This window comes from Molossus molossus, unplaced genomic scaffold (genome assembly GCF_014108415.1).
Source record: "Molossus molossus isolate mMolMol1 unplaced genomic scaffold, mMolMol1.p scaffold_m16_p_13, whole genome shotgun sequence".
NCBI lineage: Eukaryota > Metazoa > Chordata > Mammalia > Chiroptera > Molossidae > Molossus > Molossus molossus.
Window position 1 is genome coordinate 63,745,285 of NW_023425348.1, and position 18,126 is coordinate 63,763,410.

Genomic DNA, 18,126 nt, shown 5'->3' on the forward strand with positions numbered 1-18,126 from the left:
AAGATGAGTCCAGTCCCTATTACTCGATCTTGGTTAAAAGTAGAAGTCTGTTCATTTTTTATCTCAGTATTTTTTTCTTCTTTTATCTTCACTCAAGGATATTTTTTCTTTTATCTTCAGACAGAGTGGGAGGGAGATAGAGAGAGAGAGAGAGAAGAAAGAGAGAAACATTGATGTGAGAGAGACACATCGACTGGCTGTCTCCTGCATGACCCCGACCAGGGCTAGGGAGAAACTGTAAGCGAGTTACCTTGACCAGAATCAAACCAGAATCATTGGTCTGAAGGGTGACACTCTAACCACTGAGAAAACCTGGCCAGGGCTCATCTCAGTATGTTTTTATTTTCAGTCTTTGAACATATTTTTAATGTTTTGTTAAAAGTTTTGCCCACTAGAGCTAACACCTGGGTAAGAGAAAGGTTGGTTTTTATTATCTGCTTTTTTCCTTTACTGTGAGTCACATTTTCTTATATTTTTAGATGGCTAATAATTTTTTACTGCACATTGGATATTATGTTCCTACTTTGTAGAGGTAGAATTTTCCTCTGAGGAGTGTTTATTTTTATTATTGGGTACACTCAAACTTCAAATTCTGCTTCCTCTGTGGTTGCAGTGACTGAAGTCTCCACTCGGCTCTTTCATCCGAAAATCTATTGATAACAATGAGTGAAGGCAGCATTAAGCTAAAGTGGAGCTTAGACCTGGGGATGATAAGAGAGAAGCTCCTTCTTCCTCCAAAGTATGCAGGAGGCTATCTGGTGAAGTGGTTAAGAGTGTGTATTTTAGAGTCAAATAGAACTTGGTGTAAAATCACAATCTATCATTTTATAGATGCTTTACCTTGGGTATATTATTATTAATTAATTTTTATAGATGTTTCTCCTTTTTTTCCCCCTAGACACTCTCCTCACGATTCCCCACCCCCACCCCAGCATTGTTGTCTATGTCTATTGGTTACGCCTACATGCACATAAGACCTTTGGTTCATCTCATTCATCCTCCCTGTCCCCCTCCTCTGAGGTTCGTCAGTCTGAACCATACTCCTTTCTATGTCTCTGGGTCTATTTTGTTCATCAGCTTATTTTATTTATTATATTCCACAAATAAGTGAGATCATGTGATATTTGTCTTTCTCTGATTGGAATGAAGCTTCCATTTTTTAAAAAAAAAAAATTAGGGTGATTTAAATTGTGTTAGAGGCATTTTGGTGGTCAAATAAAGTAGTGACTATAAGGTACTTGTCAGAGGGCCTAACACATATAAATCATTAGTGGTGCAAGTTCAGAAATTCTTCCTATTTGATAGAGAGAAACTAGAGCAAGAATTCATCGGCTGTTCTAAAATGGGGCGGGCGTGAGAGTTAAATGAGGTGGTAGGATGTTCGGTACTAGAGGAATCTGGAGAAAAGAGGAAGACTTTGCATGGAATTAGAATTCGTGCTTGGAATTTAATTTTAAAAAAATCGCTTGCAGGGTGGGAAGCAGGAAATGAAATTGAATATAGGATATGTGGATTCTAAGGCAAGCAGGCCAGAGCACGCACAATTGTACCGAAGAATTTTGAGAAGTAAAAGGGACTTGGTAGGCAGAGGTCATATGTTTCTCACTCTGCCTGGTGGAGGAGTTTTATAATAAGGATCCGTTGTAAGTACTAGAACAGCAGAACGTAGTACAATTACACAGTCTATGGATTTTCGGACTGGGAGTGAGTATGATCTAAACCAGTGTTTTTAGAATCAACGTTCATAGCGGTGAAACTTACTTGATCTGTACTACAGAAATGTTCAGCTGCTCCAGGGTCACGCCCAAACCTTACAGCAGCCATGCAGCTGGTTAGTCAATGAAGGCATCAGACCAAAGCCCAGATCTCCTGTCCTTTGGGGTGTTGGAGCTGGAAGAGAACTCACATATGCGGTAGCACAATCCTTTCACTCTATATGGAGATTGAAACGTTGACACTTGACCGTCTTGGCATGGACACAGTTTCCCCGTGGTGGAGTGGTGGTTAGAGATTAGAGAATGTTCATTATTGCAGGCTGAATGATCGCCTGCCTAGCTGTGTAGAGTGTCTTCACATTTATCTCCTTCAATTCCTAAGACAACATTATGAGCTAGGTCGTATCATCCTCATTTAAGAGCCCAGGAAATTGAAGCTGAAGAAAGATAAATCGCTTGCCCAGAGTCACACAGCTGGAGAGAAACAGAGCCAGGACTCAGACAGAAGAGTATCTGATGACAAAGCGTCGTCTTGTTTGCATGTTGTTATCGTGACTCTTGACTTTAGGCTCAGACTTCTCCTCCTTCTTTAGCTGCCTACGTGAGCAATGATTGGTGCTGAGGCTTTTTTCTTGTTTGCTTGCTTTGTCTTCAGAAATTGTTTCTGCGTGAGTTCTGGCCTGAGCACAGTCTTTTCCCTCAATATGGAAAGGAGCCTATCAAAACAGCGAGTGCTGGAGGTTGCAATACAGCCCCCGACACTTATTTCTCGCTCATATCAATAGTCTGTGCAGTGTCTGGTCTGTGGAGGGACTGCTTTGCACAGTCATGCAGGAAGCCAGGCAGACAAAGATGCTGCCATTCTCAGCAAGGGGCTTCCAAGCTTTCCCTGCACCTTAGCCTAACCCTGTGGGCAGGTGGAGACAGCCTGGAGGCTCAGAAGAGAGGTTTGTATGAGCCATGTTGGGATTACATTATTTTCAGCTTATTCCCACGGCCTCAGCCATCTGCACAAGTGCTGTGCTCAGGACACACAGCCTTGGGAGCCCAGGAGGACGAGGAGATGGGGAAGCTGGCCTCGTTCTACCACAGTCTCTCTGTTTCACTTCTTTGTCTTTTTAATTTTCTGCAAACGATCTGATGCATGCTCTGCTGAGTACAATCCTGGCATTCTGCAAATGTTAGAAATAATCAGGTTTGTGTTCACTACATTTGTGCCCCTTTTGGTTACTGATGTCACTTCCTTAAATGTATATGACAATTTTTGAGAGGAGAGAATCCACATTTTAATGGGGTATATATATTATAGATGCATAGAGTCTATTTCTGAATGTTGTACAATATTATAATTATCTTAAAATACAAATGAATGTGTTTAAAGATCCAGCAGTCATCTTGCAGAGCCAACCAGTTTCCTGGTTACAAGTCAATGTGTTATTTTGTCCCGTTTTCTGATTGTTAGTGCAATACAGAGTCCGTAGTTAGTATCCTATAAAATAGAAGAAGCATAATAGCTTTTGCTTAAGAGTCTTTTTTTTTTTTTCATCAGTCCTATGAAATTCATTTTTATTCTCTTCGATGAGAAAACAAAGATTTGGAAAAAGTTAAACAAGGTATTAGAGTGTGGTGGTGAACAGGAATTTGAAGTTATGTTTGTCTCCAAAGCCCATGTTCTTAGCCACAGTTAAGTTTTTACATTTCAGTTTGCCCTGATAGATTCTAAGTGTGTGGAGCACAGGAACCTTACCTTTTTATCTCTGTATCACAGGGTGTAACATGGCGCTTTACACATATGTGCTCAGCAAGCTTTTGTTGAATGAATGAAAGTATCAAAAGCTTTCCTGATGAGGCAACCTCCTCACTGTACAAATCCTCAGAAAAGATGTTATCCAAATGCAACTTAAGCCAATACTTCACTGTGAACCAATTAATAGGACATACAAAAGTATCTCTTTGGAAATATGCTTTAAGAAAAACTTGACTGTGTTTGTAAACCTTCAAGTAGCAAATCTGAGAGGGAGGATATCAGATGAAGGAAGGGATTCATCTAATTCAAGGGACCTGAATTTTGCAAGAATCTAAGGATTTGTTTGCAAATGGCTTCTGGTGGAAAATTCACTGTACATTCCAAATAGGATTAAATGCATTGCTTAGGGCATGTCCTATGGAAAAATCTTGGGTAGTCATCTGTTTTTCGTTGTTGATAAAAAACTCAAAGTACAGGTAGGATCCTTCGCTGAAGGCAATTTAACTGTGTCTTTTTGTTGCCTGTTGTGTTGCCTTAAAAATCTCTGAAGATTAGACATAGAAGCAAAGTATTGAATAGAAACCACATGGCATCTTTTATTTTTTATTTTTTTATCCTCACCCAAGGACATGTTTGTATTCATCCTCGGATAGAGCGGGAGGGAGAGAGGGAGGAAGAGAGAGAGAGAAACATCAACATGAGAAAGATACATCGAGTGGTTGCCACATGTCCCCAACCAGGGCTGAGGACAAACTGCAACTGAGATACATGTCATTAGTGGAAACCGAACCTGGGACGCTCTGGCTGATGCTCTAACCACTGAGCAACCCGGCCAGGGCCCACATGGCATCTTTTAAAGGAAAATACTATGCACACATTAAACTAACCCCTTTGCATGTAGTTTTGTGAGTCGACCTTGCATCTTTGTGATTTGCAGACACCAGGAAATCTTGTGGTCCTTTGAATCTCTATTCTAGCTCAGCTTTTCCCCATTATTCCTTTTATTTAGTGCATTCCCCCCCTTTTTTTATTCATTCATTCATTCCCACAACCTTTTGGGGGGCTCCTTTATATTTCTTGATACTCACTATCACGAGAAATGTAAACCGAAGATGTTGTCTCAGGTTGTTAAGAAAATTGCATTTGCGCCCTGGCCGGTTTGGCTCAGCGGTTAGAGCGTCGGCCTGTGGTCCAGAGAGACCTGGGTTTGGTTCCCGCTAAGGGCATGTACCTCGATTGCAGTTTGTCCCTGGCCCTGGTTGGTGGTGCGGGTGGCAACTACTCGATGTGTCCCTTTCACATCGATGTTTCTCTCTCTCTCTCTCTCCCTCCAACTCTATCTGAACAAAAAATGAAAAGGTGTCCTCGGATGAGGATTAAAAAAAAAAGAAAGAAATGTGCATTTGTGTGATGTACACAAAAGGAAAATAACTGTGATATAGAGTAAGGCGTGTACTTACGTGGACATGTGTGTCTATGGAGACTCTGGAGGTGGGGGTCTGTGTACCTGGAGGAGTATGAGCAGGTACTGTTGGCTGGTCTTTGGAAGATGAGTGTGTATCTCCTCCCCTGGACTGCGAGCTCTTGGGTTTCAGGAATCATGCCTTTGTCACCTTTTCAGCCACCACAGCACAAAATCATCCTTGGATCCTATTTCCAGCTCAACAAATATTTACAGAATTGAATAAGTATGATCTTTGTGTAAAACTTCCTTTCCTGATTTGTCAACAAGATGATAAGACGGACTAGTAACACATGTGGGTTCCAGCTGGTTCTGAACCTGGTGTCACCGTGTGTTCGCCACGTGGCCTGGGTTGTAATGTGAGTTTTTATGTCGCCGACACTTGGCACTGAAGATACAGAGGAGAATACTACAGGTTCCACTCTCGATCCCCCAGCCTCTCTTATTTCCTCTGTCACATGTCCAGGTCTGTGCTGGATTAGACAGAAATTTAAACATAATCCTAGGACTCGTTATAGGAAGAAAAACTGGTGACATTTTTTTTTGTCCATGTCCTTTGAGATGGCTGAGAACCTGTGTGATGTGCCAGGCTCACTGTGATTTATCAGAAACTCTTGAGAGAGAGAGTTAGATTCCTCGGGGGGCTCACCGGACCCCGTCCCCGGAGCATCTGCCTTGTTTGTGTGCCTGTGGCGAGTGCTGACTGGGAGAAACAGATCTCTGAGGACAAAGGCAGCCATAACCCATTTATAATTTTTAAAGCTCCCAAAATGTCACCGCAAAGCCTCCAGGTGTGCTCTGGATGTCTTTGGCTTCAGTTATACACCTTGCACCCAGAACTGAACCGTGCAGCCTTGTGACCAGGTGCCAGTGCGTGAGCCCTGGCTGTGCCCAGCGAGCCCCTGGCAGTGCAGCTCCCCGACGAGGGGCATCTCCACTCCTCCGTCCTCTTCGGTGTGAGCCAGGGACTGCGCGTCTTGGGGGAAAGTTGTCGATGTGTAACCGTGTGATCGCCTTCACTCCCTACGAGAATCCTGCACAGATAACTTCGGTCCTGCTGGATCACGGAAACTTTTACTGCTGTCCCTTATCATTTCATCTTGGGAATAAAAATATCTGCGAACATTTTCCATATTTGCACATCATTACTCCTCCTCCTGCTAGAAATTGCCTGTGGACTCAGGGGCTGGAGGAATTATTTGTAACGTGTTCAAATATTTTTATCCTCCAAATCGGGGTGGTTTTGAGAGTGAGGGGCACAGGTGTAAACCAGGCCTGTCTCCGGCCATCTAGGACCTGGGATTTTCTGTTTATTTGAAAAGCTTTTGCGTCTGTATTTCCTGGCTCCCCACAACACCGACGGTGGCTAGATGGTTGTTACCTAAATACTGTGGGCAGTCTAGCAGAGACGGGGTCTGCGGGCGTCTGACTGCCTTTCCAGGAGCTTTGGAAAGAAACGCCTGAGGTAGAATTTGTAGCAGCTGCACTGCAAAGAGTCCTTTGAGCCGAACACAGAGAACTTACCTTTGAAAATCAGTCTTCTGGGCACGCGTGTGTTCCTTGGTAACGCGTCTTCCAAAAACACCGAGCTGACCTCCTGACCTAGGGTCAGCCCGCCTCTCGGTGCAGCCTTGCCTCCAGTCACTTCTCTCTTTCAATGTTTGAAAATTTTAGTGATTCAAGGTACGTCCTGCAGAATCACACACCCATAGCATTTCAGAGATGACAGCGTCCTTGTTGCAAACTCATTTTCTGGGGATGTGGAGTCAGTGTCCACACAACCGGACTCCAGGGCTGGAAGAGACATAGAGGCGCTGGGTCCCAAGGGCTGATTGCCTTTAGAGACCCAGGGGACGCTGTGTGTCAAAGGACTGCATGGACCCAGTCACACGCGCCCCAAGGAAGAAGACGGCAGTTGGCAGAAAAGCTAAAGCTAATGCTGGAGATGCCCGGGATAAAGAGCTGCACCTTTTCTCTCTCGACGTGGCTGGGATGCCAGGAGATGAGAGTGACAGGTTTCACACTCCATTTGCAGCTCTGTGCACAGCTCAGGACTTGGCTGCGTAATAGAACCACTGGTAGCTGATTGCCCTGAGCTGATGCCTACAGCAGGGAACCAGCGAAAATGACCCCTCAGAGGGTTTTAATCATTATGTGTTATATCCCAATGTTAATTAGATTTCTATTCATATAAGACTGCCAGGGTTCAGATATTTCAGGAGAGTGAGGGGATGATTCCCGGCCAACAGTGGCTGTATTCCAAGAAATAATTACATGGAAGGGATGAGCTGACCTTGGCATCGTTATTGACAGCTCCCCTTTCTGCAAAGGTGTCATCTCTTCCGGCTCGGAGGCGGCCTTTGGGCTGGAGAATCTGTACCTGATCCAGGTGCTGCTGATTCTGAAAAGCATGATGCTAGCGCAAACCAAGCCCAGAAGACTTTCCTTCAGCAGGAATGACTAAAGAATGAGGATCTCGGATTGATTGTAATAAATCAAGTCCTCTCGTAAATCAGAAGTTTTAAAAGAATTAGCACAGCAGTTCCCAAACTTAGCTCCCCAGAACACTAGTTTCCAAGATATTAAGGGATCCCCTGAGACAGCACTCTAAGAAGCATCAGTTTAACACTATCAGATCCAGAGTTTACGCAACTTATCCGTTCACGGATATGATCAAAGAATACCAAGTAGTATCTGGAATTACTACTTTGGAATTATTTATTTGTTTATTTTTTTCCTCACCCGAGGACATTTTTGCATTCATCTTCAGATAGAGCAGGAAGGACAGAGGGAGGAAGAGAGAGAGAGAGAAACATTGATGTGAGAGAGACACATCGACGGGCTGTCACCCACATGACCCCAACTGGGGCTGGGACCGAACTGCAACCGAGGTACACACCCTTAGCGGGAATCGAACCTGGGTCCCTCTGCTCCGAGGGCCGATGCTCTAATGGCTAAGCCAAATCGGCCAGGGCTATTTTGGAAGTATTGAATCAGAGAAAAGGTGTGTGCACTCCATAACGGGTTTGTGCCAAACATTTCCAGTTTGGTTTGTGATGATGACATTTTCTACAGCGTGTGCCGTTGGGAATGTCTTCACGGCCATCCGCTCTCCTTCACTGTTCCATACACAGCAAAGCATCCGAACAGGAGGCTTCCCATGTGGATTCCGGGGGAAACGGCATTTGGTTCTCCCTGTAACTTGCATCTTAGGTGACTAACCGGTTTTAATTGATATGTTGACATGAGCATGTTTTAGGTGTTTGCTGAAAGGTTAGTGTCGAAAGAAATTAATGTCCTGGTGGGCTTGTGTTTTTCTCTGAGGCAGATATTGATGAATGTACAGAGGGAATCATTGAGTGCCACCACCATTCCCGCTGCGTTAACCTGCCAGGGTGGTACCACTGTGAGTGCAGAAGCGGTTTCCATGACGATGGGACCTATTCACTGTCCGGGGAGTCCTGTGTTGGTAAGCAGCCTTCAGCCCTGCCCTCCATCCATCAGGACCTTTGCAGGAGGGGCAGCCGGCGTCCATACTCAATTCCATTCCCAGGGTTAAAATATGACCCCTCACTGGCTAAACCCATCTGTGTTCAAATTTCCTCCTTCTGCAATTCAGGGATTGGGCCAGGGATTATGCAGCGTGGGGTTTTTGAATTTTTATACAGAAACGGGGGCAGACAAAGCCTGGGTCTGCATGCTAAGGCGTTTGGTTCTTTCTGAAGGACACCATGGTGGCTTGCTAGCATTTTTAGCTGTTTGAGACACAGATGTGGGAGAGAAGGAAATGTGGCTGGAAAATTGAGTGTCAATCTCAGCTTTTGCACGGCAAAGGCCACTGCCCTTCTCTGAGCCGTCATCTGTAAATATGTAAAAATGTAGATAATACTACGCATGCACTGTTAGGATTCAATGGGATACCAGATATGTAAAGATGGTTTGCTTTGGATCGATGCACCAACATGCAGTGGTGTGAACTTATTGTTGCTCTTAGCACCAGCATCCTCACAAGGTCCCCTTGAATCACTGTTCTGCTGGTGGGTCTATTAAATGCTGAATGGAGGAAGTTAACAGATGGGGTTCTTCACCTTCAAGACCTCACAGCTTCCGTGAAATCCAAACAGCTGATCAAAAAGTAATTGTTTCTATGAGAATCTTGGCAGGTTCAGTTACTTCACATCATATGGACTCAGCTGAATTCTTAATGCCGATTTGGACAGACCCAGTGGGAAGGTGTGCTGACCATGGGTTGCCAGAGCTCAGACTGCTGAATTAGAATTCCTTGTCTCTGCTCATTTCGTATCTCGCTTTTTAAAGGTCGCTACAGAAATCCACTTGTGTTTTTCTAATGTCTCCCCTGAGATTGCCTTGAAGAGAAGATGAATTAGGGACCAGTGGGCAACAGCATGAATTATCTAGCAGGGTTGGCGTTACTGTTGAGAGGCCTGCAGTGTAGTTGTTGAAAGCATGGACCCTTGAGCCGGATTCCTTGCAATCCCCTTCCCTGCCACGTCTAAGTAGGTTACCGTGGGCAAAGTCTGACCTAGTTTCTACCTCGGCGTTCTCGTCTGCAAAATGGAAATGTTCATATCTAGCTCATAGGAGTGTTGTGAGAATTAATTGCATTGACATCTGTTAAATGTTCAATAGGTGTTCGTTATCATGATCTTAAATGTTTCTGCCTATTCAGCACTCTGCCCCATACTCTGTCCATGTTTCCTTGATGGTCCATGCAACCTCAGCGAGAAGTTTGCATGTATCCTGGGTCTTCATATTCTTGCTTTCCACGCAGCTGGGAAATTCTGCGTGTGTGCAGCTCAGTGTAAACAGATGTTCTGGGAATAGGACCAGATCAAACAGCTCGTGTGTCGCCAGGCCCTCAGGAAGAATTCTTCGATGTCTTCATAGGACATCACTCCTCCCCTCTGCTAACTAGAGCTTTTTCTGGTGTGTGTTTCTACAGCTTCACCAATACACCAGCATGTACCTTATGTGCTCTCTGCTGGACTGTGAGCACGAAATAGGCTTTATTCTTCTGTCTCTCCAATGATACCCGTTGGTAGTCGGTGATCGATAAATGAGAAAAAGGCAACCATCATGTGCCTGATGAGGAAACACAGTCAAAGAAAGGATGACATCTTGCTCCCTGCCACATAGGTGTTTTCATGCTGTGGAGACTCAAGCCTCAGTCAAGGGTGACTCTGCATCCCAGATCCCAGGGACAGTCCTCATTTATACCTGTCGTTCTGGTGCAATTATCGATTGCATCAATTAGTGCCCTGCCACTCTCATAAATGTCCCTGATAGGATGACAGATGCTATGGTCCCCTCACCTACTGACTTCTCTGTGCATTGCTGAGTGGTGTGCCCGGGGTGGGGTGGGGGACGGAACTGATCCCTGTTCTGCGCAGGGAAACCTTAGCCAACTGGGTTCCTTGGCGAGGGAACAGAGTTGTTTTTCTTAGTGGCTTTTCTAACTTGAGTAATTGTTCATCTGAATTCCCTTTTATTCCCACACTTTTGGAAATATTTTTATAAATGGCTCTTAATAAGAACAGAAATATGAGCACCAGTTAGTTTTTCTTTGGTGGTTCAGGGAACTCTGTTGGTTCAGAATTACTTCTCGACGGAAGAGATGTATACATCAGATCGTGTCACTTCTTTGTTTCAACCTTCTATTCCCTTCCCACTGAATCTAAGATATGTTTCTAACTTCTTCAAGGCTAACTTTTGGACTCCCGCCCTATATATATGTTAGCCTGTTTGATCTTTTCACACTTTGAACATGACACTGAACTCACCCAGTTTCAGGGACTTTGCTGTTCTCTGGGTCTGAAACACTCGCCTCCTGTCTAGTCATATGACTTGGTTCTTTTTTTCAAATTTAATTCTAAACTACAGTGCCACTTCTTAAAGAGATCATCCCTGACCATTCTGTCTGGAGTATCCTTCCCCAGTGACGTCATTGTGTCACTCACTCTCTTCCACATCTTCCGAAGCATTTTCTTATTCCCACGTTGACCCTGCACACACGTGCGTGGAATGGTCTTCTGCCACAAACGTGCGCAATGAACGATGGAAAGGACAGACCATCAAAACATAGCAGGTCAGGTTTGTTTCTATTTAGTTTGATGCAACTTGCTCTGTAGAGTGTGGTGCAAAATGCGATATGTTCAGTGTCACAAAATCATGTGTCTGGTCATTCAGAAAAAGGTATTTATTGAGAATAGCCATCGTGTCAGCATGGCCTACGGGAATATAGGTTTGAACAAGGAAAGATGTCATCCTTGAGGGACTTATGACCAGAAACACTGTGAATTGTAGAACATATCTCAGTGGCACTGAAAATGATCCCATCAGACTAAGCCCTGAATAACCTCAGCTACTGATGCTTACATTTAAAGCACAGCATCGGAAACAATCTTTTAAAACACTGTTTAAGTGTGTCAGTGACATGTACTCAGCTATGCTTCCCCCCAGATAACAGCAGGAATGGCATATGTTAGGGACCCAAATGTGGCAGTTTTAGGCTTTCTGGAGAATAGTTTCATGGCACTCGATGCCGCTTTTTTGTCAGATGAGGATAATATCACCCGTTCTATTGACTTGATCAGTTACTGTAAGCATCGGATGTTATTGATGTCATAAAGAACAGCACCTGGCGAGACAGACTATTTCGTGACTAAAAATGTTTAAGATTTGCCTGTTTCTCCTGATGTAGATCATGTTATTGAAGAAATAACTAGTCTTAGTTATTGCAGAGGCAGACAGAATCACCATTCTTGAAGAGTTTAGCAGACCTCCTATCTCTCTCTCTCTCTCTCACGCACACACACACACACAACATACACACACACACACACATATTTGTTAGGGTATCTTTATAATCCCAGGAAAGAGAGGCACACAAAAACTAGCCAAGTGGCATTTGCAGAAGAAGATGAGAGTGGTTGTTGTTCCCGGAGGGGACAGTGCACACTTTGTTTGGACACAGTGGTGGGAATCAGTGGTTTTTATTTTAACAGAAGTTGTGAGCAATTTCTTTCATATCTTGGCATATTTATCTGGGTCATTTAGAAATGAGAACTGATACGTAATGAACAGTGGCAGGTATAAAGAGCAGGATTTATACATATTTTAACAAGAAGATTCGAACTCCCTTGGATGTCAGTCTGTCTCTGTGATCCCCGTTGTTTGAGCACGTGAATCTTTTGTTCTCTGCGCCTTTTCACGCCCCTCGTGGATCATCAGGCCTCCTCAGCTACATCTTACACTCCTTCTTCTCCTTTCTCTACGCCTTTGCTCGTCTGCTCGCCCCTGAGCATCCCTCTATCCCATTTCCACTTGTCAAAATCCTAATGATTGATTCCCTGAACCAGTGATTCTCAAACCTGCTTCACCATGAGTTCACCTGAGTAGCTTTTCAAAAATACCTACTACCTCACACCCTGGAGAGTCTGGTGCAGCTGTTCAGTTGTGGGACTCAGAGTGAGGTCAGTTTGTAAGTCTCCTAGTGATTAGAAAGAGTATTCCGCTAATGCAGAGAATCACTGTCATAGATTTTCCTCTAATAATAAAACATGCCTTCCTCTTATATGTACCCACAGGTCTATGTTTGAACCACTTTTATGGAACTTTCCAGATCAGGCTTGTCTTTTGCATACATTCATTATGGCCCACAGTACAGTTGAGGTCTTTTGCTATCCTTTATCAATTTGTGTTAAATTAAATTATATTGGGTGGCACATTTTTGGTATCAAACAAGATTTTCAAATCCCAGCAAAGTCTATTGTATCGGTCAATAGCTATTCTTACGGGCACGCCTGGCCTCCCAGTACTGCCTCCTCCACAGAACTCGGTGGTGTGAGGCAGGTTCCCAGACACTGGGTTCCCGTCCTCTGGTCCCTGTAATGGGCCCAGGGGCGATTTTCTTGTCAAAGCAACTGCCGCAACTGTCAGCAACGTGCAAAGCCACACAGAGCGACCAGGAGAGATTCCACTGGAATCTCTCGGGAAGGAGACTTCAGTTTGAACGGGTTGAGGTGTCCGTGTTGATTGGAATGGCCTAAGAAGGATTTGGTTCTGCTGTTCCTGCCCATTGCCAGTTCTCAGATGGGCAGGGCTGGACCTGCAGATGCTCCCTGGGCTAACCCTCGCTGGGGGTGGGGAGCAAGGACGCCTTGGCGGGTACCGTGTGATACAGTGGAGAGGCAGGTTTTAAGTCCACATAGGCCGAGATTCAGAGCCCAGCTCAGCCCCTTTCTAGCTGAGCATCACTTGGTAAGATATTTAGCCTCTCTAAGGCTTCGTGTCCTTAGGATACAGTGATTACAATAATACGTGCTGGTGGAATGTTTTCTAATATACATATTCTTTATGCAAATATCCTGGCAAGTAGCAGATATTCAGAGTCCACATTTGACCTCCCGTCCCCTTGGCTCCCTCCCCTGTCCAGCGAAGACAGGAACAGTGATGTTAACAAGAGCTAACGCCGAGCGTACTCTGTGTCCACACTGCTCTCAGCAATGTGCAAAAGCGCCGTCCTCATACGTTGCTCCAGAATCACTGCGAGGACGAGGTAAGCTCACGTAGGAAAAGCAGGCTCAGCGCTGGCTTTCTAAGTGCCCAACACTGGTAGCCATCATCACTAACCGAGCATCCCTGGCAGGAGCCAGGCACTGTGCCAGGGAATCGCACGCCGTCTCTGAGTCCTCACGGCTGCCACAGAAAGAACCCCTTGGTGCTACCGTTTCAAAGCTGAGGACAGTTTCCAAAGATGAAGAGCATTGGTTCCAAACCCCACGGCCCGTGCATGGCACACACAGGCCATAGTCCAGGTGCATTTGATCTCAAAGCATCTGCTTTTAATACGTTGACACTGGAATGCTTCCTGGACGGGATAAGATCAGTGATGAGCCTGCCAGTAGAAAGATGTTATGTAGAACAGCCGGAAGTCAGTGAGACCAGGCAAGGAGAGAAGGAGAGACCATGAGTGTGAGCCAGGTGGAGAGATGCATGACCCTGTCTGGACCAAGATCACAGGGGAGTTAATTACTGTACCCTCTGAACTCAAGGGCAGTGTTTTGGGGCTGGGGCAGGATGTCAAGGTGGTAGGTTCTTTTTTATTTGTATTTTTTAAAATCCTCATGAGAATGTTTTTCCATTGATTTTCAAATGGGGGGAGGGAGAGAGACAGAAAGAGATAGATAGATAAACATTGATGTGAAAGACACACATCGATTGGTTGCCACCTGCACGACTCTGACCAAGGCCAGGGATCAAACCACAACCAAAGTAAGTGCCCTTGACTGGAATCGAACCCTCGACCCTTGGGTCCACAGGCCGCTGCTCTAACCACTGAGCAAAAGCAGCCACGGCAAGGTAGCAGGTTGTTGACAGTTGATCTGATATCGCCTTAGCCTTGACAGTAATATCGCCTGGCTAGCCACTGGCGTCATTACCTTCTCTGCACGTTTGGTGATCTGAATCCAGAGCAGGGAAATGACAGTGGTCATGAACACAGTTGCAGATGGTAAAGCAGGTGAGAAACAGGTCCCATCAGACCCTCTGGGAGCTCTTTGCTCCCCTTCAAGGCCAGCCGTCTACACATGAGCCTGGAGATGTTCAGCGCACAGGATAAACAGAATCTTTCCTGGGACTTGGAAGGGAAGGGAAGTGGACCTGCTCGGGTTTGGTGATGCACGCTTCACAGAGCGGTGTCGCAGCAGAGTTCACTGCGCTAAAGTCGGGCATGAACCCAGGATTCTTTGTTCACCCTCAGCCTGTCTGGGCGGACAGCCCTGACCTTGGTGCTGTTCTCCGCTTGAACTTTGGAACTACAGCCAGACGGTTTGGGGAATTATTCTAACAAGATCAAACTAACTTTCGGGTCTATTCTGTAAGCCACCCCTAGCCCTGTTCAGTACATTTTCAAGACAGTTTCCCTACTGTTCACACACCGTGCAAACGGCAGTCCTGACCAGCTGCGGAACAGATAAACGGTCTGGGCTTTGAAGCCATGCTCAGTGTGTGGGGACCCGAGGGCCTCAGGTCCAGTCCGGGTGAAGATAACATGGGTAATAAGAGGAGGAAAGTTAGAACACTCTTCAAACAGAACTCTTCCTAAGTATCACGGTGCTGTTATTTGTATTTTATCCATAAAAATAAATGTTCTGTGGTCTTAGCACTAATCCAGAGGGTTAGGAGGATTCAGAGAATTCATCCCTTAGGAAGTTTAAAACAGCAAGTTGGAGACAAAAATCAACATACGTGTACCGGCCAACAGCAATCGGATATGACTGTAATTAACAGTAGAACTGGCAACATTGTAAACTATGTAGGTAATTGGGGAAGAGAGTGATCAGAGAGAACCGAAGACAGTCGGTCCAGACTACAGGAGGGTTTAGGTTTGTTTTAGGTATAAAAAACAAATATTAATAATAGCCAAGATTAACTGATCACTTCATGTCCTGAGCACTCTTCTAAGAACTTTTTACTCCTAACTCATTTTATCCTCAAAACAAGTCCACCAGGTGGGAATTGTTGTAACCTCTGCTCAAGGAACAAAGAAACTGAGGCACGAAGATGTTCAATACATTGTGCATGGTCACACAGCTATTTCCTGGTAGAGTTCTTCTTCTGGAAAATGTTATTCAACATCCTTTATAAGGACTGTGCATGTCTAAGATTTTTTGAAATAATAAGCAAAAAGAGTATTGCTTGCTTTCTTTTTAAAAAAATTGTTTTCTTTATTGATTTTAGAGAGAGAGGAAGGGAGAGAGAGAGAGAGAGAGAAAACATCAATGAGGGAGAACATCGATTGGCCGCCTCCTGCATGCCCCTTACTGGGGATCAGTCCCACACACCCTGGGCATGTGTCCTGACTGGGAATTGAACCGGCGACCTCCTGATGCATGGGTCGATGCTCAACCACTGAGCCACACCAGCCGGGAGCATATTGCTTTATTAACTGCCGAGGTCTTGCTGTACAAGAGATAATATAATAGCAAAAACCTTGTTGTGAGATAAGTACCCAATGAAGGAAACGCACCAAGTGGCACAGCCGTGTTTCAAGAGCCGTGGTTTTATCTGCTCCTTCGATTGCAGCAGTCAGTTGTTTATGAACTGAAGATAACTCATGAAAGGATTGAATTAAGGTGTGAATAGTGATGATTATTCAGCTAATTGCCTCATTTTCTACTTCACTGTCTTCTTGTAGGTACACCCTGCTATAAAGTGCATGATTTCTTAATTTCGTTTATTTTGCGTGTGTGTACAGAGGGATTAAGATCTTGCTCCATGCTGGTGTATCCTGGGGCCGGCACATAACAACGAAAGGTAGATGTGTAGGATGGTGACCATGTAAGAGGCCCCCTGAGTGCATCAGCATGTACCCTGCGCAAAGGTGGCCTCAGGATGATGGGAACTTCTAATATCGCTATGTGATGATGTCCAATCACTGTCATGGGGATGAAAAACGTGTGATCAAAAGCACAGGCATACCTGACAGGCAGAGGAGGGAGCTGGCTCACCTGTGCTCCGCCGAGGCCTGACTGCAGTCCTGGGTCCTGTTCCCGGCTGCACTGAACCGAAAAGCACAGCTCTGCATTGTAGGCTGCATTGTTTGGAGTGGAGTCTGGCTTCTGCTTGGCATACGGAGAGCAACAGCAAAGTGATTTTGACTAATGGGAGCCTTTTTCTTTGCCTTACAGATGGCATCAGTGGCTGAAACCCCGCTGGGACAGGGACTCCAATAGAGCATTTATCAAACTCTGCATCTTAGGAGACGAATGCTAGGGTCTTTTTCAACAATAGGTTCTACGAGGAAGTGTATTTGGGACATTCTAAATTAATGGAACTTAGCTGGTTTATTAACTGCAGGACTTTTCAGAGCCTTTACTGTGCATTGTTAGTGTCCCAGATTTATTTGGCTTTCCAGCCTTTTTTTTTTTTTTAATCTCCCAGGCATCTTGTTGACTTAGCACTCTACAGTATATATTAATTGTATGTGTGAGAATGAATACAGCCTACTCTAGGAATTTCTAGAAAGCCTTCTTTATTCAGTATCACTGAGTAATGAGCTGCCTAAAAGAGGTTTTTTTCAGTTCCGCAACAAAAATTTATTGAGCACGAACTTCTTCAAGGAGCAACAATTTTTACACTAGTATGAAATTTTGGTGTAAGAAAATCATTAACATAGGACTTCCTGTCTATCACTTTTGTCTTTGCTATAATCATTAGAAAAATCTAAATCACTCACCTCTGCCATCCTGTACTGAGTAATTTTTCTAAAGGCATTTTTGGATATGGGTAGCTGGTTTGTCTCTGAGCTAAAAGGTGTCATTCCTTGTGTGTTTAACACAGTTCTCCTTTGAATAGATAGTTTGTCTCCTTTTCATTTTGCCAGCCTACCCTCCAGTTATTTAATAAGATCTTAACGACCGCTCTCCTTTCCACCATGGTAAGTGCAGACTCGGTGATGTGATGTCTCAGGCCACAGCCAGTCAGAGGCAGTAATTAAAGGCCAGTTGCTTCTTGAGACTCCAGGGATGTAAGGAGGAGGGAGGCCGGTCTCCAGAGGCACGTGGTGACCATTCTGTGTGCTTGAATAGGCCCTGGGGAGTCCTGAGAACAGGGAGCGAGTGGAGATGGGTGCCCTAGGAAGGCGTTATTGGAGTGGTGGGGCGCGCACTGACCGGTACAGGAGGAGCAACCTTGGCTGATACACAGGAAAAGACAAACAATTTCCCCTAAGAGGTGCTTTGCATGGTGGTTCGGGTTTTCTTTAAGGCCTCCTTTCCACGATGAATCTGACGTTTCTGGAAAGATCGAGGAACAGTAGAGGCACTTTGATTTTTATTTTTATTTTTTCTTGCACGGGATCTTGCAGCTTATACCCTGGAAAATCTTCTTTGTAGGTTTTTAATGACTTTTTTTTTTATTTTTTTATCCTCACCCGAGGACATTTTTCCATTTTTTGCACAGATAGTGTGGGAGGGAGAGAGAGGAAGAGAGAGAGAGAGAGAAACATCGATGTGAAAGGGGCATATCGAGTGGCTGCCACCCACGCGACCAACCAGGGCCAGGGACAAACTGCAACCGAGGTACGTGCCCTCAGCGGGAACCGAACCCGGGTCTCTCTGGACCGCAGGCCGACGCTCTAACCGCTGAGCCAAACCAGCCAGGGCTTAATGACTTTTTAA

At 44.9% G+C, this 18,126-nt stretch overlaps 1 protein-coding gene across 3 annotated transcripts in view; it reads left to right on the top strand.

Moving 5' to 3' along the window:
- NELL1 (neural EGFL like 1) overlaps nt 1-18,126 on the top strand; it is a 765,989-nt gene that overhangs the window by 714,315 nt on the left and 33,548 nt on the right. For 2 of the 3 annotated variants that reach the window (XM_036258486.1, XM_036258485.1), the window contains one exon: nt 8,253-8,393. The exons of the other annotated variant lie outside the window; for it this stretch is intronic. In XM_036258486.1, coding sequence (XP_036114379.1) covers nt 8,253-8,393 — 141 coding nt within the window. The remainder of the gene's footprint in view (nt 1-8,252; nt 8,394-18,126) is intronic. 3 annotated transcript variants of the gene reach the window in all.